This window comes from Esox lucius, chromosome 2 (assembly GCF_011004845.1).
Source record: "Esox lucius isolate fEsoLuc1 chromosome 2, fEsoLuc1.pri, whole genome shotgun sequence".
NCBI classification, from domain to species: domain Eukaryota; kingdom Metazoa; phylum Chordata; class Actinopteri; order Esociformes; family Esocidae; genus Esox; species Esox lucius.
Window position 1 is genome coordinate 2,163,604 of NC_047570.1, and position 22,865 is coordinate 2,186,468.

The 22,865-nt window shown below is 42.2% G+C and overlaps 1 protein-coding gene across 2 annotated transcripts in view; it reads right to left on the bottom strand.

The window, feature by feature from the left end:
- Positions 1–22,865, bottom strand: part of katnb1 (katanin p80 (WD repeat containing) subunit B 1) — an 84,960-nt gene that overhangs the window by 59,121 nt on the left and 2,974 nt on the right. For both annotated transcript variants that reach the window (XM_013131123.3, XM_013131122.4), the window contains exons 2-10: positions 22,175–22,451; positions 21,239–21,369; positions 19,436–19,553; positions 19,251–19,351; positions 18,989–19,030; positions 18,502–18,585; positions 7,586–7,701; positions 7,138–7,209; positions 352–502 (exon numbers count right to left, since the gene is read on the bottom strand). In XM_013131123.3, coding sequence (XP_012986577.1) covers positions 352–502; positions 7,138–7,209; positions 7,586–7,701; positions 18,502–18,585; positions 18,989–19,030; positions 19,251–19,351; positions 19,436–19,553; positions 21,239–21,369; positions 22,175–22,214 — 855 coding nt within the window. In that variant the 5' untranslated portion in view covers positions 22,215–22,451. The remainder of the gene's footprint in view (positions 1–351; positions 503–7,137; positions 7,210–7,585; positions 7,702–18,501; positions 18,586–18,988; positions 19,031–19,250; positions 19,352–19,435; positions 19,554–21,238; positions 21,370–22,174; positions 22,452–22,865) is intronic.

Consider the following 22,865-nt stretch of genomic DNA (forward strand, 5'->3'; position numbering starts at 1 on the left):
GTACTATTTCAATTAAATAAAGAATACATGATTTGCACCTCATTGCATTCTGTTTTTGTTGTATTTTACACAGCCTCCCAACTATTTTGGAAACAGGGTTGTAAAAAGTGAGGTTGGAGAGCATCACAACAGTGAATTCCTCTACCATCCACGACAATCTGTACAGATTTTCCTCAACTGAATTTTGTGATTGTATCCATCTAACAATTCTCTTTTGCTTTACTTTCTAGCACTGATTTGCTGATAACTGTGTTATTGACAAAACATACTTTCAGCAAATGCAATGTGATTCTTAATATGCCAACTAACTGTCAACTACAAATTAATTCCATTGATGTCATGACCACACACCAATTGATGGTTGCAGACAGCCAGGTCAGCCACCTTGCCCCAACCCACTGGCACCAGGTCAAAACAGCGATCAGGTTCCCAGCCATACACCCGCAGAGAGTCCACAGCACCACTGTATAGGCAGCAGCCATCCAGGTTAAAGGCCAGACACCTGATAAAGGCAGGAGAAAGAAGAGAGAACTAAGAGAGGGAAAGGCAAGTACATATGTATAGCACATTTCATACACGATGCAGTGCAGCACAATTCAAAAGCGCTGCACTGCAAAACAATTCACAACATAGTTTAAACATACTTAAATAAAGAAGAAAATGAGTTTCAGTAAAAGATCTGTGCCAAGGGCACTTGTAGCAAGTTTTACCTGGGGTGGCATGAGGTTCCAACTGGGGGGACAGAGGATTTCCCCCAGATAACTTTGAATTTAAGAGATTACGTTTCCTGCATTCTGGTGATTTTCTAATGCATGGGAATCATAAAAAGTTAAACTTGTGCTGAGCACAACCTAGTCCTATTTAATTCAAAAAGAATTGAAAGCAACTTTCAGAGACTATATATATATATTTTTTTATTATTATAATTTTTTTGGCCAAAACACTTTAGTCTTACATTATATATTAGTCTTTCTTATTTAGTCTATATGATTCATGAGCTAAGCTAGCAGGCTATGAACTGTAGTTAGGCTATGTGATAGCTATGAACAGTCGACCATTGCTGTTGTGGAATTCTATTAACACACGATTTTGTCATTTAACATTTCTGATTTGTTGTGACCATGAATTTATTGACTTAAAGTTAACTAGCTACTGGGCTTAGCTACTTAGCATCATCCTTAAAAGTTACCACAGAGCGGGAAACTACCACAGATGTGAGGCGTTTAAAACTGGCAAATTATACAGTACAGTATGGTAGTAATTACTATGAATGGCAGCACTATCCTTTATTTTCCACTGCTTCAGTGACAGTGACACAGCGTGGCTAGGCTAATGTTACATTGTTTTAATGTGCTGAACAGGTGAATGTAGCTAGCGCTCATCTGAAAACCCCTTATCCATCAGAGGCAGCACAGCAGCATCAGTGGACTACGATACACGAAGACTGAGATGAAACAAAATAGCAGCTGCATCGATTGTTGGTTTTTCCAGGCCTGGTCTGGAGGCAGGCGCAACTTTCTTTATTCAGGAAGGCAAGGGGAATTCTAAACTAGAAAGTTTACACCAACTACAAAGATATATCATGACATTTCTTTTATATTAATTGCCAAACCACACTCTGCAGCATGGATTTTGGCCCACTCCTCCATACAGACCTTCTCCAGATCCTTCAGGTTTCGGGGCTGTCGCTGGGCAATACGGACTATCAGCTCCCTCCAAAGATTTTCTATTGGGTTCAGGTCTGGAGACTGGCTAGATCACTCCAGGACCTTGAGATGCTTCTTACGGAGCCTTAGTTGCCCTGGCTGTGTGTTTCGGGTCATTGTCATGCTGGAAGACCCAGCCACGGCCCATTATCAATGCTCTTACTGAGGGAAGGAGGTTGTTGGCCAAGATCTCGCGATACATGGCCCCATCCATCCTCCGTTCAATACGGTGCAGTCGTCCTGTCCCCTTTACAGAAAAACTTCCCCAAAGAATGATGTTTCCACCTCCATGCTTCACGGTTGGGATCGTGTTCTTGGGGTTGTACTCATCCTTCTTCTTTGTCCAATCACGACGAGTGGAGTTTAGACCAAAAAAAAACTATATTTTTCTCTCATCAGACCACATGACCTTCTCCCATTCCTCCTCTGGATCATCCAGATGGTCATTGGCAAACTTCAGACGGGCCTGGACATGCACTGGCTTGAGCAGGGTGACCTTGCATGCACTGCAGGATTTTAATCCATGACGGCGTAGTGTGTTACTAATGGTTTTCTTTGAGACTGTGGTCCCAGCTCTCTTCAGGTCATTGACCAGGTCCTGTCGTGGAGATCTGGGCTGATCCCTCACCTTCTTCATGATCACTGATGCCCCACGAGGTGAGATCTTGCATGAAGCCCAAGACTGAGGGAGATTGACCGTCATCTTGAACTTCTTCCATTTTCTAATAATTGCCCTAACAGTTGTTGCCTTCTCACCAAGTTGCTTGCCTATTGTCCTGTAGCCCATCCCAGCCTTGTGCAGGTCTACAATATTATCCCTGATGTCCTTACACAGCTCTCTGGCCTTGGCCATTGTGGAGATGTTGGAGTCTGTTTGATTGAGTGTGTGGACAGGGGTCTTTTACACAGGTAACGAGTTCAAACAGGTGCAGTTAATACAGGTAATGAGTGGAGAACAGGAGGGCTCCTTAAAGAAAAACTAACAGATCTGTGAAAGACAATTCTTACTGGTTGGTAGGTGATCAAATACTTATGTCATGCAATAAAATGCTAATTAATTATAAAAAATCATACAATGTGATTTTCTGGATTTTAGTTTTAGATTCCGTCTCCCACAGTTGAAGTGTACCTATGATAAACATTACAGACCTCTATATGCTTTGTAAGTAGGAAAACCTACAAATTCAGCAGTGTATCAAATACTTGTTCTCCCCACTTTAAATCATATCAGAACTTTTTCCACCTTTAATGTGACCTATAACGTGAACAATTCAATTGAAAAACAAACTGAAACCTTTGAGGGGCAAAAATAAAAAACTCACAATAACCTGGTTGCATAAGTGTGCACACCCACTCAGTCTTTTTGGGTGGGAGTCTATTAGCATGGCACATCTTGATGTGGCAATATTTGCCCACTCATCTTTGCAAAAGTGCTCCAAATCTTTCAGATTTCGAGGACATATCCTGTGCACAGTCCTCTTCAGATCAACCCACAGATGTTCAATTGGATTCAGGTCTGGGCTCTGGCTGGGCCATTCCAAAACGTTAATCTCCTTCTGGTGAAGCCATGCTTTTGTGGATTGGATGTGTGCTTTGGGTCGTTGTCGTGCTGAAAGGTGAACTTCCCCTTCATCTTCAGCTGTCTAACGAACGCCTGAAAATTGCCTGGTATTTGGAACTGTTCATAATTCCATTCAACCTGACTAATGCCCCGGTTCCAGCTGAAGAAAAACAGCCCCAAAGCATTGTTTCACTGTGGGTATGGTGTTCTTTGGGTGATGTGCACTGTTGTTTTTGCACCAAACATACCTTTTGGAAATATGGCCAAAAAGTTCAACCTTGGTTTCATCAGACCATAACACATTTTTCATGTGCTTTTGGGAGACTTGATGCCGGGCTTGGATGTTTTTCTTTGTAAGAAAAGGCTTCCGTCTTGCCACCCTACCCCATAGCCAATTCATATAAAGAATATGGGATATTGTTGTCACATGTAACACACAGCCAGTACTTGCGAGAAATTCCTGCAGTCCCTTTAATGTTGCTGTAGGCCTCTTGGAAGCCTCCCAGACCAGTTTTCATCAATTTTGGAGGGACGTCCAGTTCTTGGTAATGTCTCTGTTGTGCCATATTTTCTCCACTTGATGATGACTGTCTTCACTGCGTTCAATGGTATATCTAATGATTTGGAAATTATTTTGTACCCTTCTCCTGACTGATATTTTTCAACAATGAGATCCCTCTGGTGATTTGGAAGCTCTCTGCGGAACATGGCTTTTGCTCTGAGATGCAACTAAGAAAATGTCAGGAAAATCCTACAAGAAAAGCTGAACTTTATTTGTGTTTAATCAGAGTCACTTTAAATTATGGCAGGTGTGTAATGACTTCTATTTAACATGAGTTTGAATGTGATTGGTTAATTCTGAACACAGCTACATCCCCAGTTATAAGAGGGTGTGCACACTTATGCAACCAGGTAATTGTAAGGTTTTTATTTTTCCCCCTTGAAGATTTCCGTTTGTTTTTCAATTGAATTGTCCACAAAAAGTGGAAAAAGTTCTGACATAGAAACATTTAGCTTATAAATTCAACTTATGATAAGGATAAACGTGTGCTACTGTCATATAGAAATACATTTTCAAGAACTACTAGGTTTTTTAGCATTCTAGCTCCTCTGTGCGTTTGAAGTAGTGCAATCACAGTTTGACACAATCTACCGCATATTGACGCAATCTACCTAATTTTACCGCTGTAGTATTTTGGAAGTGTGTTTTGTTACAATCGGTCTCATCTAGGTAAGTTAAAATCAAAAGGACATCTGTGTTTAAATTCTCTCTCTTGAAGTCATGCTCTGCCAACCTCAGGAATTAACCATTTGGCTTGGGGGAAGAAAGTGGGAGAGTGGCTTGTGGGCCATAGAATATAAATACATTGTTCTAGGTAGACACGCCTACCATGTATATATTGGTGAGAGTGACCATTTGATGGTGAAATGATATGGGAACACAACTGAGGCAACATCATTTTCAATTAATAATTGAACTTCTCTCCCTTGACTCGACTGTAATTACGTTGTAATTTTAAAGCTGTAATTACAACCCCCTCTCTGAAAAAGTTGGAAAGCTATATGAAATGCAAATAAAAACAATGCAATGACGCAAATCATTGAATCCTTATATTTAATTGAAAATAGTACAAAGACAACATATCAACTGTTGAACCAGATACATTTTATTGTTTTTGGAAAAATATATGCCCATTTTGAATTTGATTACAGTAACTAATTAAAAAAAAATTGGGACAGGGGCATGTTCATTACTGTGTTGCATCTCCTCTTCTTCTTATTTCATAATGCACCAAATGTTTTCAGTAGTTGACAGGTCTGGACTGTTATAAGTTTAACATCCGTACTGTTTTACTATGGAGCCATGCTGTTGTAATACATGCAGATTTTGGTTTGGCATTGTCTTGCTGAAATAAGCAAGGCATTCCCTGAATAAGACGTCTGAATGGCAGCATATGTTGCTCCAAAACTTCGCCATGTGCACTAATGTAACCCTACACAATCACGGATGCTGGCTTTTGAACTGTGCGCTGATAACAGGCCGGATGATCGCTCTGCTCTTTGGCCCCGAAGGACGCGTTGTCCATGATTCCCAAAATAATTTCAAAATTTGATTCCACTTGCAATGCAGCTTTGCTGTAGTGGGACAAACAGTTTACATTCATGAATTTGGATGATGCTAATAATGCTACTTACAGTCGGGACAGAGCTGAATAATGAATGGTTGGGGGAAAAATGACTGTCCATTCCGGATGAACTTTTCGTAAATGAATTTTTTTATGATTTTTAGACAAACTATCCCTTTAAATGAGCTCTGGATGTTGTTTATATCTGGTTCCTTCTTTGCACGGTAGAGTTTTAACTTGCATTTGTTGATACTGTGTTCACAGACAATGGTTTTCGGAAGTGTTCTTGAGCTCATGCAGTGATTTCCACCACATAATTGTCTGTTTTCAATGCAGTGCCATCTGAGGGCCTCAAGTTCATGCCCATCCAATATTGGTTTTCGACCTGGTTCTTTGCATAGATCCTTCTTTCACAGAATAGTGAACCCCTCCCCAACGTTACTTCTGAAAGGCTCATCCTCTCTGGGATGCTCTTTTTATACTCAATCATGTTACTGACCTATTGCCAATTAATCAAATTAGTTGTGAGATGTTTTTTTGTATTACACAACCCTAACCCATTTTTGCATTCTGTTTTTATTTTTGCACAGTATCCTAACTTTTTTAGAAACAGGGTTGTAGATGACCAATCTGTATGAATTGGTGTAATATGTTCAGCTTTCTTAGTGTTTGGTAGAACTCGAGCAGCAGTGTTCTGAATGTGTTGCAAATTCCTTAGGGATTTTTTTTTGTAGAGAGACCTGAAAACAGACCATTATAGTAGTCCAACCAGCTTGAGATGAATGCCTGAATACGTTTTTCTAGATCTTGTGCCCACATGAATTTTGTAATTGTAGCTATGTTTTTAAGGTGATAACAGGCAGATATCATTATTTATTGTATGTGGCTAATGAAATTCAGATTAGAATTCTTAATTACCCCAAGATTTCTAATTTGACTTTTAGTGACAATTGAGTCAATGAAACAATCTGTCAAGGAAATTACTGAGTACTCGTCTCATGTCTTTCGCACCAAAGACAGTTACTTCAGTTTTATCTTTATTTAGTTGCAGACGGTTCGGGCATTGTAGGCATAATCATGATAAGCAATTTTGCAACTTCGCATAAATGCTGAATAAAAGAGGACTCAGGATAGAGCCTTGAGGAACTCCACGTCATGTGTGTTCTCTCTGATACATAGTTGCCTATGGAGACAAAGTATTCCCTGTTTTGTAAATAAGAACTGAAACAATTTAGGACCATGTCACTAAGACCAAACAGTTTTTCCGTCTGTCTAGCAGTACTCTGTGGTCAACTGTGTCGAACGCCGCACTAAGGTCCAATAACACATGAACTGACATGCTACCAGAAGCAAATATTTGAGTTTAAGAAATTGCTAATTTGTTAAATTTTTCCCCCCATGATTTTATCTATGAATGATAAATCTGTAGTTGCTAACTACACAAGGGTCAAGGCTACGCTTTTTCAACAGAGGTTTAATTACGGCCATTTTCAGGGCCTTTGTAAAATCGTCAGATAAGGAGCTGTTAACTACTTGCAGTAGATCCATCGCTAAGCAACTAAAAACATCTTTAAAAAAAAGAGAGAACCAAAAGAAAGAGCAAAAAGAAAGAAATGGAAAGAGAAAAACAAAGGTGCAGTGGGATAGTTAATGTATAGAGTGTCAGTTGCATTTAAACTTATTATATAGTGGTGGCCAGCCATTGTCACTAACCACACTTGATAACAGGGAAGGCAGCCCTAACCTGACAGGCCCCGTTTCTCCTTCTGAAGAGCCAATCATCTTGAACTTCTCCAGATCCCACAGTTTTATGGTCCTGTAGGGAACAGGCGTACACAGACATATTTAGTGGCGATGAGGCCTGTGGAAAACACAACCATCATAAAGGCATACCATTTCAGTTCAATAATCTCTAAATTTAAGAAGTCTTCTTAAATGTTGACTTAAAACCTAATCTTTGACTTGAACCCTAAACAAATATTTACCTAAACAAAACTTTTAAACCTAACCTTGACTTTTAAAGGTCATTTAAATGTCTAAATGTTGACTTTGTTTTTGAACCATGTCAGATTCCCCATCCACAATCTAGTGAAAACCCACACAAGTTTAGTACAGCAACTTAGCTCACGTATTAATGCACCTAATGACCAGGAAAACTGCAGCACATAGTACTTGTGTGTAAAATATCTTACCTGTCAGAGCTGCCTGATGCTAGCAGATACTCGTTGGGATGGAACTGCATTATGTTAACAGCTCCAGTGTGTGCTGTGAATTCTGTGATCATCTTCCCTGCAGTCAGGTCCCAAAGCTAGGACACAATAGTCAAGAAGATCAGAGTAAAAAGGGCAATAGGAGGCCCTGGCATTTAGGTAATTTCAATTGCATGTATTTTCTTTTTTTCTGTGGATCCTTCTCAAAACCCACTGGAGGGAAGGGACCGCTGGCTTTCTTATACAATGGGTTTTGAGAAAATTAGATGGCAGTAGTATAGAAGGCTATACGGATTAGGATAGAATAAAGAAAGGTGGAGAAGTAGTCATGTATGCCAATTCGAAGATTATAGCATACCAAGCACTAGATGTATCCGTACCTCAGCTTCTAGAGCAGTTAATTACAGATGTCTGTTGCCAACAGTGCACATTTTTATGTAACAGCAATATCCTGTCTTCACCAATTTTTTCAGGTCCGATTCCGATACTGATTATTAGTCATCAAGGAGACCGATGACCGAAATTTGGGTCAGATTTGTATTTCCAGTCAACATTTTAAGTACTAGAAAACAGAACAGTCGAAACATTATATTTTGAAGAATATAGTGCAGGGAGCTCCTAGCAGCATTTCCTATGAACTGAAACTTCATAAAGATAAAGGTACATTTTACTGTTTACAATGTTTGTCAAGTTTCCTTCCTGTAAAAATAAATGAATTAAGTAAAACGTTTCTGTAACTTTAACATTTCTGTGGTATAGCCATCTGCAATGAAATTGAGTTACAAAAAAGAAGGTTAAGAGGGTCAAAGAACTAAAATATGCTCAAATTATTACAGCACAAAAGCACTGGAAATCCTTTGTGTGTAAGTTGGTTCCAATTCTATGAATGTAATGCATTATCATCATAAAAGGGAACCAAACATTATTATTACTTGCACAGTATTTCAGCTATTGCGTCATGCTTAGAGTATGACCAGCCTTGGTAGAAGTGACATGCAAGAATTAACGTTCTGTCAAGTTCTGTGCTAGTCAGCAGACCAAATTAATGGTAAACAAATAATCTTGTTAAAGTTACACTAGCTATCGCAACCAAATAACATTAGCTAATTAATTCAAGACTCAACGTTAGCTACTGGTAAATCACTCATGTTCATGTAATTTGCTAGGTAGCCAGGAAAGTGCAAATGATAGGCAACAAAAATTCCTCACAATGGAGGCGAAATCTTTAACGTTAGCAAAGATTATGTTAAATTTGCTAAACCTAGCTACCATCATGTAAAAACTTAAAAACAAATACAGGCGATCATCACGTTATATAAATTGTTACCCTACTAGGAATGTTAGCTATCTAATTGCATTCGCACTGACGTTACACAAAAATATCACTGCATAAACAAACTCAAATATTAGCGTTAACTATCTTGTACTGCAAGATAGAGCATTAGGCAGGGACTTCTGGGTATCAGATGTGGCAGATTTATCATGTTTGCCCTATTAAACGGGGTCCGGGAAAAACGCTTTCCAAAGTCTGTTTTTCCGCAAGTAGGCTAAACCAAAACATTAGTTCAGGCATTTTTGGTGGAAAAAAATCTTTGACTGGTATTGTCATCATAGAAAAAGATCATAATGAGGGTAATGTTTGTTGCAACGTCAGTTTAGATAATTGGGATAGCAACGTCTCTCACAAACATGACATACAGTGCTGATTGGCTATTTACATGCGCTGTAAAACAAATGTGATCATTCTGCGGGCAAGACATTGAGCAATACAAGCAGAAATCTTTGAGACGCGACTGCCAGAGAAGCGCATTTAAAAATAAGTATTTTATCGGCAGTTATATCAGACAAATTGACGATTCCGATTATTGTAAAAAGTATGAATATCGGATCCAATTATCGGTCAGACTGATAATCCGTCGACCCCTAATACTGTCCCACTGCTGACTTAGAAGATGCGGTTGATGCTATATCCCTTTTATGCCCTCTGATGTCGCATTTCCACTGTTGCTTTACCCCAATACCAGGGCCACACCAGTGATTTATGGTAATGTTGGCTCTAGACTTTCCTGTTTCCACTACACATTTAGTACCAAGGACTTAAGGAGGGGTTCAGGTGGGGAGGGAGGATTAAACCATCAACCCAATTTGGTTTTTTGGTTATGAAAAATAAAAGGGGATATTTTTCTGGTAGTAAAATAAAATAACACTATGCTCAGTTTGTTTACAATACAGTGTTTGAACTTGAGCAATAAAAAAAATTAAAATCTTCCTCAAACTCCAGCCACTAGCTCCTTATCCACCTACACTTGTGACACTGCAACTGTAAGCCAGTGTATTCATTATTTAGTTTAAGTATTTAGTCAAAACTATCTACCATTAATAAAGGATTTGGGAGAATTCTGAGGTAATTCTGTGTTGTTATAGGTTCTGCAGTCTACGTCTTTATATGGCCATAATAAAACATTCAAATCGGCTGAATACTGTCTACGATAATATTATTCAAGATTGCAATGTTGCTGTGTTTGACTCTATAAACTCCCACAACCTCTGACATTACTGAATCATAATTCAGATGTCGGATTTTTGGTAATGTAGCCTATAACAATGTTTTTACCCACGAAATTTCTTTGATAAACTACAAAATGCCACAGTAGACCCAAACAAAAATATAGTTCAAGTATATAACACAAACGAAAAGTCCTTAATGTAAACGCGCTGTTAAACGGACAATAGGCTACACGTTCAACCCATCATTGCTTCATTTATGTTTTCAGAGGTAAATAACTTTTTTTCCCATAATGTTTTTAATACAATTGTGTTTAAACAGAACATTTAATGTGTTTATTTACAATGGAATAAAGTCCACAAATTACAGTAACAGTGGGGAGAACAAGTATTTGATACACTGCCGATTTTGCAGGTTTTCCTACTTGTAGATGTCTGTAATTTTTATCATAGGTACACTTCAACTATGAGAGACGGGATCTAAATCCAAAAGCCAGAAAATTACATTGTATGATTTTTAAATAATGAATTTGCATTTAATTGCATGACATAAGTATTTGATCACCTACCAACCAGTAAGAATTCCGGCTCTCACAGACCTGTTAGTTTGTCTTTAAGAAGCCCTCCTGTTCTCCACTCATTACCTGTATTAACTGCACCTGTTTGAACTCGTTACCTGTATAAAAGACACCTGTCCACACACTCAATCAAACAGACTCCAACCTCTCCACAATGGCCAAGACCAGAGAACTGTGTAAGAACATCAGGGATAATATTGTAGACCTGCACAAGGCTGGGATGGGCTGCAGGACAATAGGCAAGCAGCTTTGTGAGAACGCAACAACTGTTGGCGCAATTATTAGTAAATGGAAGAAGTTCAAGATGACGGTCAATCTCTCTCAGCCTGGGGCTCCATGCAAGATCTCACCTCGTGGGGCATCAATGATCATGAGGAAGGTGAGGGATCAGCCCAGAACTACATGGCATGACCTGGTCAACGACCTGAAGAGAGCTGGGACCACAGTCTCACAGAAAACCATTAGTAACACACTACGCCGTCATGGATTCAAATCTTGCAGCGCACGCAAGGTCCCCCTGCTCAAGCCAGCACATGTCCAGGCCCGTCTGAAGTTTGCCAATGACCATCTGGATGATCCAGAGGAGGAATGGGAGAAGGTCATGTGGTCTGATGAGACAAAATTATAGTTTTTTTTGGTCTAAACTCCACTCGCTGTGTTTGGAGGTAGAAGAAGGATGAGTACAACCCCAAGAACACCATCCCAACCGTGAAGCATGGAGGTGGAAACATCATTCTTTGGGGGTGCTTTTCTGCAAAGGGGACAGGACGACCGCACCGTATTGAGGAGAGGATGGATGGCGCCATGTATCGCGAGATCTTGGCAAACAACCTCCTTCCCTCATTAAGAGCATTGAAGAGGGGTCATGGCTGGGTCTTTCAGCATGACAACGACCCGAAACACACAGCCAGGGCAACAAAGGAGTTGCTCCGTAAGAAGCATCTCAAGGTCCTGGAGTGGCCTAGCCAGTCTCCTGACATGAACCCAATAGAACATCTTTGGAGGGAAGTCAGTATTGCTTAGCAACAGCCCCGAAACCTGAAGGATCTGGAGAAGGCCTTTATGGAGGAGTGGGCCAAAATCCCTGCTGCAGTGTGTGCAAACCTGGTCAAGAACTACAGGAAACGTATGATCTCTGTAATTGCAAACAAAGGTTTCTGTACCAAATATTAAGTTCTGCTTTTCTGATGTATCAAATACTTATGTCAGGCAATAAAATGCTAATTAATTACTTAAAAATCATACAATGTGATTTTCTGGATTTTTGTTTTAGATTCCATCACTCACAGGTGAAGAGTACCTATGATACAAATTACAGAATTCTACATGCTTTGTAAGTGGGAAAACCTGCAAAATCGTCAGTGTATCAAATACTTGTTCTCCCCACTGTAATTACATTAACCAACCAAAGAAGAGAGCCGGGTGAGACAAAGCGCCTGATACGAGACGTGTACAGTGACATGCCTAATCAGTGATTAACACTAGAATCACCAGGGCTGTAAGATTAATTATATGACGTTTTTTTAAAAATTGAGGTCTTACAAAACATAATAAGAAAAATAATTACTATTTCAAAGAACACAGAAGTTGTTTTTTTAATAAGGCTCTAAACATATATAAAATGAAAATCCACCATATTTAAATATTTGATAGATAAACCCATTAAAATGTTTGCTTACAAGGTCCATACAGGTAAAACGAATTGCATAAAGCTAACCTAATATCAAAGAGATATGAAACAGTCAAGGACATAGGCGCCGTTAGGCTTGGGCATCCGGGCATAGCCCTGTTTCTTTTATGAATAGCCCTCTCAAATAATAAAAAAATAGCCCATGATCTATTCATCTGTAATTCCGATAATGCATTAAAGCACAAATGTTTTGGGTCCTCTGTGTGTCATCATTGCAGAACTTCTTATTTGAAATTTGTGTAAGCCAGCCGAGAGAAAGAGAGTGAGTGGGCAATCTGTCATTGTTGCACATCTGATTCTGGTGGCTATGGATATACAATTAAAAAAATTATCCCAGTGCATGTTGGACTCTGGCAGGGCTCCCCTTTGTCGCCGGTTCTGTTCGTAATTTTTATGGACAGAATTTCTAGGCGCAGCCAGGGGCCGGAGGGTGTCAGGTTTGGGGACCACACTATTTCGTCACTGCTCTTTGCGGATGATGTTGTCGTGTTGGCCCCTTCAAGCCAGGACCTTCAGAATGCACTTGGACGGTTTGCAGCAGAGTGTGAAGCGGTTGGGATGAGAATCAGTACCTCCAAATCTGAGGCCATGGTCCTCAGTCGGAAAAGGGTGGCTTGCCCACTTCAGGTTGGTGGAGAGTGCCTGCCTCAAGTGGAGGAGTTTAAGTATCTAGGGGTCTTGTTCACGAGTGAGGGAAGGATGGAACGGGAGATTGACAGACGGATCGGTGCAGCTTCTGCAGTAATCTGCGATTTTGGCTTTTTATTAAACTTTTATGCTCAATCCAAAAAAAAAAAAAACACTATAATCCTATTCTGAGTTTTATAGAATTTATTAGGAGTTGATTTTAGAATCCGTTTGTCTACTTAAAAATACAAATTCTGATTATTAGTATAAAAGCTCGAGTCTGGCAAGCGAACGGCATGATCATGTCAGTCAACACATATCTACAAGCGCTCTTACCTTTTGCTATTTTAAAACAATAAATGTTTACAATTCAAATGTCCAGCTGTATGTCTCAAATCTGTCAATCAAATGATACAATAAATTGTTCTAATCATGCCTCTCACTCGTCCCAATTTACAAACCCGATTCCAAAAAACCTGATTCTCATAAACTTATATTTAATTCACAATAGAATATAGATAACATATCGAATGTTGAAAGTGAGACATTTTGTAATGTCATGCCAAATATTGGCACATTTTGGATTTCATGAGAGCTACACATTCCAAAAAAGTTGGGACAGAGACCGGAAAAGTTAAATGTACAGATAAGGAACAGCTGGAGGACCAATTTGCAACTTATGTCAATTGGCAAAATAATTGGGTATAAAAAGAGCCTCTCAGAGTGGCAGTGTCTCTCAGAAGTCAAGATGGGCAGAGGATCACCAAATCCATTGCAAAGAGTTTGAAGTTATCATCATCTACAGTGCATAATATCATCCAAAGATTCAGAGAATCTGGAACAATCTCTATGCGTAAGGGTCAAGGCCGGAAAACCATACTGGATGCCCGTGTTCTTCGGGCCCTCAGACAGCACTGCATCACATACAGGAATGATACTGTAATGGAAATCACAACATGGGCTCAGGAATACTTCCAGAAAACATTGTCGGTGAACACAATCCACTGTGCCATTCACTGTTGCCGGCTAAAACTCTATAGGTCAAAAAAGAAGCCGTATCTAAACAGGATCTAAATGCGCAGGCGTTTTCTCTGGGCCAAGGATCATTTAAAATGGACTGTGGCAAAGTGTTCAGTGTTTAGACAAATCCAAATTTGAAGTTCATTATGGAAAACTGGGACGCCATGTCATCCGGACTAAAGAGGACAAGGACAACCAAAGTTGTAATTAGCGCTCAGTTCAGAAGCCTGCATCTCTGATGGTATGGGATTGCATGAGTGCGTGTGGCATTGGCAGCCTACACATCTGGAAAGGCACCATAATTGCTGACAGTTATAGTCAAGTTCTAGAACAACATGTGCTCCCATCTAGACGTCTTCTCTTTCAGGGAAGACCTTGCATTTTCCAACAAGACAATGCCAGACCACATACTGCATCAATTACAATGTCATGGCTGCATAGAAGAAGGATCTGTGTACTGAAATGGCCAGCCTGCAGTCCAGATCTTTCACCCATAGAAAACATTTGGCACATCATAAAGAGGAAGGTGTGACAAAGAAGACCTAAGACAGTTGAGCAACTAGAAGCCTGTATTAGAAAAGAATGGGACAACATTCCTATTCATAAACTTGAGCACCTTGTCTCCTCAATCCCCAGACGTTTGCAGTCTGTTATAAAAAGATGAGGGATGCCACACAGTGGTAAACATGGCCTTGTCCCAAACTTTTTTGAGATGTGTTGATGCCATGAAATTTAAAATCAACTTATTTTTCCTTTAAAGTGATACATTTTCTCAGTTTAAACATTTGATTTGTCATCTATGTTGTATTCTGAATAAAATACTGAAATTTGAAACTTCCACATCATTGCATTCTGTTTTTATTCACAATTGTACAATGTCCCAACTTTTTAGGAATCGGGTTTGTATTAAAAGTAAATTAAAGTGAATATTCTTAAAATATCCCAATTCCATGATGGCTTTATAACTAACAAAAGTAATAACCACAACACACTAAAGTAACAACACGCATGGGTCGGGGAAACAATATTAGCTGTGCTGGCACTCTGAACAGCAAATTCTAACCAGACAGAAACACTGAAGACGTGGCATAGGACATCAAATGTATTGTTGTCCTAGCAATGCCTCTGGTCAAGGATAACTAATATTAACTAATAACTAGATAACTAATAATAATATAATATTAACTTCACTAACCATTAATTACTGTGACAATCCATCCATCCATCATCTTCCGCTTTTTCCGGGGCCGGGTTGCGGGGGCAGCAGTCTAAGCAGGGATGCCCAGACATCCCTTTCCCCAGACACTTCCTCCAGCTCTTCCTGGGGGACACCGAGGCGTTCCCAGGCCAGCCGGGAGACATAGTCCCTCCAGCGTGTCCAAGGTCTTCCCCGGGGTCTCCTCCCAGTGGGACGGGACCGGAACACCTTCCCAGGAAGGCGTTCCGGAGGCATCCGAAACAGATGCCCAAGCCACCTCAGCTGACCCCTCTCAATGTGGAGGAGCAGCGGCTCTACTCTGAGCTCCTCCCGGGTGACCGAGCTTCTCACCCTAAGGGATCGCCCAGCCACCCTGCGGAGAAAGCTCATTTCGGCCACCTGTATCCGGGATCTTGTCCTTACGGTCATGACCCAAAGCTCATGACCATAGGTGAGAGTAGGAACGTAGATTGACCGGTAAATCGAGAGCTTCGCCTTGCGGCTCAGCTCTTTCTTCATCACGACAGACCGATACATCGACCGCATTACTGCACAAGCTGCACCGATCCGTCTGTCAATCTCCCGTTCCATCCTTCCCTCACTTGTGAACAAGACCCCCAGGTACTTAAACTCCTCCACTTGAGGCAGGCACTCTCCACCAACCTGAAGTGGGCAAGCCACCCTTTTCCGACTGAGGACCATGGCCTCAGATTTGGAGGAACTGATTCTCATTCCCACCGCTTCAAACTCGGCTGCAAACCGTCACAGTGCATGCTGAAGGTCCTGGTTTGATGGGGCCAACACGACAACATCAACCGCAAAAAGCAGAGACGAAATCGTGTGGTCCCCAAACCTGACACCCTCCGGCCCCTGGCTGCGCCTTGAAATTCTGTCCGTAAAAATTACAAACAGAACCGGCGACAAAGGGCAGCCCTGCCGGAGTCCAACATGCACTGGGAACAAGTCTGACTTACTGCCGGCAATGCGGACCAAGCTCCTGCTTCGGTCGTACAGGGACCAGACAGCCCTTAGCAAAGGACCCAGGACCCCATATTCCCGAAGCACTCTCCACAGGATGCCGCGAGGGACACAGTCGAATGCCTTCTCCAAATCCACAAAACACATGTGGATTGGTTGGGCAAACTCCCATGAACCCTCCAGCACCCCGTACAGGGTATAGAGCTGGTCCAGTGTTCCACGGCCCGGACGAAAACCACACTGTTCCTCCTGAATCCGAGGTTCTACTATCGGCCGTATTCTCCTCTCCAGTACCCTGGCATAGACTTTCCCAGGGAGGCTGAAAAGTGTGATCCCCCTACAGTTGGAACACACCCTCGGTCCCCCTTCTTAAAAAGAGGGACCACCACCCCGGTCTGCCATCCCAGAGTCACTGTCCCCGACCGCCACGTGATGCCTCCACAACCACCCGGGCTGCAGTCCGCTTGGTCTGTCTGTACCCGTCAGCTGCCTCAGGAGTCCCACAAGCCAACCAGGCCTGATAGGACTCCTTCAGCTTGACGACATCCCTTACTTCCGGTGTCCACCACCGGGTTCGGGGATTGCCGCCTCGACAGGCACCGGAGACCTTACGGCCACAGCTCAGAGCGGCCGCTTCGACAATGGCGTGGAGAACATGGTCCACTCGGACTCAATATCTCCAGCCTCCCTCGGGATCCAGTCGAAGCTCTGCCGGAGGTGGGAGTTAAAGATCTCTCTGACAGGAGACTCGGCCAGACGTTCCCAGCAGACCCTTACAGTACGCTTGGGCCTGCTGAGTCTGTCCAGCTTCCTCCCCCGCCATCAGATCCAACTCACCACCAGGTGGTGATATGTTGACAGCTCCGCCCCTCTCTTCACCCGAGTGTCCAAGACATACAGCCGCAGGTCAGATGAAACGACAACAAAGTCGATCATCGACCTGCTGCCTAGGGTGTCCTGGTGCCATGTGCACTGATAGACACCATTATGCTTGAACATGGTGTTTGTTATGGACAAACTGTGACTAGCACAGAAGTCCAATAACTGAACAGGGTGGCCGTTCCTCCCAATCACGCCCCTACAGGTGTCACTGTCGTTGCCCACGTGGGCGTTGAAGTCCCCCAGTAGTAAGATAGAGTCCCCAGTCGGAGCACTTTCCAGCACCCCTCCCAGATACTCCAAGAAGGTCGGGTACTCTGCACTGCCGTTCGGCCTGTAGGCACAAACAACAGTGAGAGACCTATCCCCTGTCCCTAGAGCTAGTTTCCGTGTCCAGGGATCGGGTTGTCTAGGCCCCCGCCTTCGACTGCTGCCCGATCCTCTCCGCACCAGCCCCTTATGGTCTCCTGCAGGTGGTGAGCCCACGGGAAGGCGGCCCCACGTCGTTCCTTCGGGCTGAGCCCGGCCAGGCCCCATGGGGAAAGGCCCGGCCACCAGGCGCTCGCGTACGAGCCCCAACCCCGGGCCTGGCTCCAGGGTGGGGCCCCGGCTGCGCCATACCGGGCGACGTCACGGACCTCATCATTTTCTCATCATTAAAGGGTTTTGAACCGCTCTTAGTCTGACCCATCGCTTAGGACCTGTTTGCCTTGGGAGACCCTACCAGGGGCATATAGCCTCAGACAACATAGCTCCTAGGGTCACTCGGGTACTCAAACCCCTCCACCACGTTAAGGTGGCAGTTCATGGAGGGTATATGGGGCATATGTTGAAATATTCTTTTGTAAAATATAGTTTAGGTGTTGAAGCAGAAAACATAGTATCATATTTTTGGTTTTATAGTTTGTGCTTGGTTTTATAGTTTGCCAAAATCAACAGAGAAAAGCCAGTCATAATAATTTGGTTTCTCCAACAATTTATTCAGCATTGAAGAACGGAAAAAACAGGAAGTGATATTGAAAGGTAGTCTGACCAATTAGGAAAATATACAGTCCAGCCTACTGATGGTTTTAAAGTCAATTAGCAAATTGTCAGCAGTCTAGCTCCCCCATGCTTTGGAATAGAGCAATCACAGCTTGACGCAATATACCGCATGCTGACACAATGTACCTGATCTTACCGCAGTAAGAAAATGCTTTAATTTGATGAGCGACATGTGTACCTCATCTCTCACTTCTGTAAAATGCTCTTTGGTCTTAATTTTTCCTTTTTAAAATAAAATTTGACAGCAACTTTAATGGTTCACATGTGGAGACAAACAGTGAAGTAATTATGTCCTTGTTAGGGTATATTCTAAATCAGGTTTCTGGCATCGTGTGTGTGTGTGTGTGTGTGTGTGTATGGGGGGGGGTTGGGCTATTACCTTGATGGTGCTGTCATCACTAGCGGAGGCCAACCATTTCCCATCTGGACTGAAGGCTAGACACCTCACTGCCTGAGTGTGACCCTGCGCAAACACATGACGTCCATATCAAACAAACACAAACACATATGCGTCACCAGATACACAGACCAAGTCATACACAGACGGTCAGCTCCTCCTGTCTTAGTGTAATCCCTGGCTTAACACTGCTGCCAGACAGACAAACCACCTTTGCGTTGATTAGCAGACCCACTCCAACAGCTAAGGAGATAACCGGCCATCGACAAGCCAACAAGCTGCTCAAAGAAGGAGCGAGCCAATGGTAGGGGAATGACAAGAAAAGAGTCTCATTTAAACAGGATTATGGGCAATGTAAAGGGGGCTGGTTCAATATATCAGAGTGCTTTCTAAACACATAAAGGCCTTTTTTTGATAATAAAACTGCAGGAGTTGTTTTCCCGTTGGGTATAAATTACACACATCTTACCTTGTACCTGAACACGCAGCCCTTTCTCCGTACATCCCAGAGCTGTAAAAAATAATAATTCTGCTTAAGTATCTGGCTCGGTCGGTAAAGCATGGTGCTTACCACGCCAGGAATGTAGGTTCAATTCCCAAATGGGGGTCATATGAAAATCTATGTACTGACTACTGGAGGTTGCTCTGGATAACAGTGTCTGCTAAATTAGTAGTGCAAAGATATAATCCCCATAGTATTGTTTGACATCACTTACACAGCACACACTCACCTTGATGTTGGTGTCCATGGAGCCAGATGCCAGGTACTCCCCGAACGGGTGGAAATCCAGGCTGCAGATGTTGGCTTTGTGGCCCATTAGAGTTCTCAGGACTGTGATGACATAGCAAAAAGGGGTTAGTGCACCCTTAGAATAAAAACACATACTTAGACTGTTTAGAGGAAATTCAGACTCACTCTTTGCAGCCTCCAGATCCCATACGCGCAGCGATCCAGACTGAGAGCCAGCCACCACCTGTTCTTCAGAGTTATTAAACTGTACACAACTTACCGGGTTATTATGGCCAGTCAGACTCTGAGACAGAAAAAAAGAGGTGGAAGTGAGGTGTTTGAGATGCATGATTTCATGACACAAAGCCAACTAAACTCAAGTGCAGGGCATTATGCTGGCCTTCTTTACAAGAAGCAAGTGCTGCTAAGCAGAAAGATCTAGGTGGATGGAAATATATTTAGGAGCATATTTGTTTAGGTACAGTGTTATCTCCAGTACTGACAGTGACCACAACAATTACACACATAACTGAGAGCTAATAACATACCATACATGAAACTGCTGAAGTGTATATTCAGTATACAACAGAATATCTGTTTATCCGTACACAGGAAGTCACGTTCCGTCTAAGCGCAACAGTAGTCAGCCAATGGGCTTAAGGTACTGAGATGTGTATTCCAAGTTGCAATGTTTATAGAGGTCTGACCAGAAGTTCTTAGAGTTTGAGTGAGATGAGACAGAGTTTGTAAGACAGAGTATAGAGTCTGTAACATCAAAAACTATAGACTATCAAATTCAAGTATTTATTGCAGCATAACTCTTCACCCTTGACGACCGGGTACGCAATAATATTTTCAACAACTATACAAAACGGCTGATTCGTAACAGTTTATTATCAGTGATAAATTAATTAATTAATGAGATTGAGTGAGAAGCGATCAAGTCTGTAACAACATGAACAATAGAATATCAAATGCTGCAATACATTTTTGAATTACTATTCTCCCTTGACGACCGGGTACGCGATCAGTATTTCAACCACTATATGAAACAGCTTATTTCTAACAGTTTATGATCAGTGAGTAATTCATTCATGAGATTGAGTGAGAAGAGATCAAGTCTGTAACATCAACCACTACACGAAACCGGTGAGTTCTAACAATACTATACAGAAGTGTATAGCAGGGGTGTCAAACCTTTTCAGGTATGAAAGCAATTTATTTATAAATTAAACATGTCGTGAGACACTATTCTTTTAGTTTCAATCAGGCACATTCTTTTTAAACAATTATATCCGAATCATATGAAACTTTTGTTTACATTTGCGATGGAGCAGGTAAAATTGCTGCACTGAGGTAATGTTTATGGATTGAAAACAGGTAAGTCCAGTAGCTCAGCAGATAATATAATGCTCTCACCACAGAGAGTGCAAGCAACATCCAGATTTTTTTTTTTTGCTAGACATCACAGGGTTGAGATCAATTAAATGGTGCATTGATAAGATAGCAGGTGGGAGCTGGCTGTGTTTGATATGTTTGTGATTTGTTTATAAGATTTTGCTACTGGAACACATGAAAACTCCAATTACTTTAGAATTGTTTCACATGCTACATTGCATATTACCACAGCTGGGATGCTGTTAATGAAGTGCAGACAACGAGAGCAGATTAAGTAATTTGACTTCTCATACTCTTCATTATAAATAAAGTTTTGTTAGAATCAATCATAGAATCGCAATAATCCCATGAGGTAGTTCCAGCCCCTGACTAAACTAAGCTATGAGATTGCCTTGTTGAGTTACTCAGTGCATTATAGTATCTGTAGTTATTTGTGTGATTATCAGCTCTGAAATTAAACTGCAAGTCTCCAATTAAATCATACATCTCATAGTTGAGTAAGTTGGACTGATAACAGGCAGCATTCACAAAAATAAACAGAGGGCACACTGTAGCCCCAAACAAATAAATAAAGGCCTGACTGTTCTGTACCATGATGCAGTTGGGTTTGCTGACAGCCCAGATGTTGACTCGGCAATCCTCACCACCCGTGGCCAGCAGACGGCCTGAGCTTTTCCCCAGGGCCAGACAAGACACATTACTGGAGTGGGCCACAATCTCCTCTGGAACAGAAAAGGATACACCAGAAATTGTAATTCATTCATCTTCTTCCGCTTCATCCGGGGCCGGGTCGCGGGGGCAGCAGTCTAAGCAGAGATGCCCATACCTCCCTCTCCCCAGACACTTCCTCCAGCTCTTCCGGAGGGACACTGAGGCGTTCCCAGGCCAGCCGGGAGACATAGTCCCTCCAGCGTGTCCTAGGTCTTCCCCGGGGTCTCCTCCCGGTGGGACGGGACCGGAACACCTTCCCAGGAAGGCGTTCCGGAGGCATCCGAAACAGATGACCAAGCCACCTCAGCTGACCCCTCTCGATGTGGAGGAGCAGCGGCTCTACTCCAAGCTCCTCCCGGGTGAACGAGCTTCTCACCCTATCTCTAAGGGATCGCCCAGCCACTCTGCGGAGAAAGCTCATTTCGGCCGCCTGTATCCGGGATTTTGTCATTTCGGTCATGACCCAAAGCGCATGACCATAGGTGAGAGTAGGAACGTAGATTGACCGGTAAATCGAGAGCTTCGCCTTGAGGGTCAGCTCTTTCTTCACCACGACAGACCGATACATCGACCGCATTACTGCAGAAGCTGCACCGATCCGTCTGTCAATCTCCCGTTCCATCCTTCCCTCACTCGTGAACAAGATCCCTAGATACTTAAACTCCTCCACTTGAGGCAAGCACTCTCCACCAACCTGAAGTGGGCAAGCCACCCTTTTCCGACTGAGGACCATGGCCTCGGATTTGGAGGTACTGATTTTTAATAATATTCATATTAGGGGCGTGAATGTGTGAGTCAAATCAAGTCTCTACTCACGTAATTTCCATGACGTTTTGGTGGTGTTGGCCACAGCCATTGTGATCCTTAGGCATCCAACGCTCACTGGAGTGTTGATATAATTTACACAGAACTTGCGGTTTCAAAAATGTTGACGGTATGATACAACCTTTAGTTTCCAATGAATGAGGGATAAAAAACATCAAACAACACCAAGGTAAAAAATCTTATGTATAACAAATTGTTTCTGATGCCGGTGTCAATGAAAAATACAAAAAAGTCAGCTTCTAGTCTTCATCTCTGTCGATTCTTGCAGCTGAGGGAGCGTAGAAATAAAATATAAACTGATTACAAAAGGTAATTATTACCATGTAACTACATTACGTTAGCTAGGAGGACTGCTACTTACTAGGTGGCTGCAGTAAAGTAATAAAGCTAACTACATTAGTTATTAAGTAACGTTAGATGACTACAAACAGTACAGTACTGTCACTTTACATTAACACTAGCCAGCTGGCTACAGTACACGTAGGGCCGGTGATGTGCCGAAAACATCCCCCCTGCCAAAAAATGCTGCAACTTCTTTGCTTGTTGAGAGGACAGTTTAGCAAACATATTTTACTGCTCTTCGTAGAACAAAGCTTAAATATACAGGTGCTGGTCATATAATTAGAATATCATCAAAAAGTAGATTTATGTCAGACATTCCATTCAAAAAGTGAAACTTTTG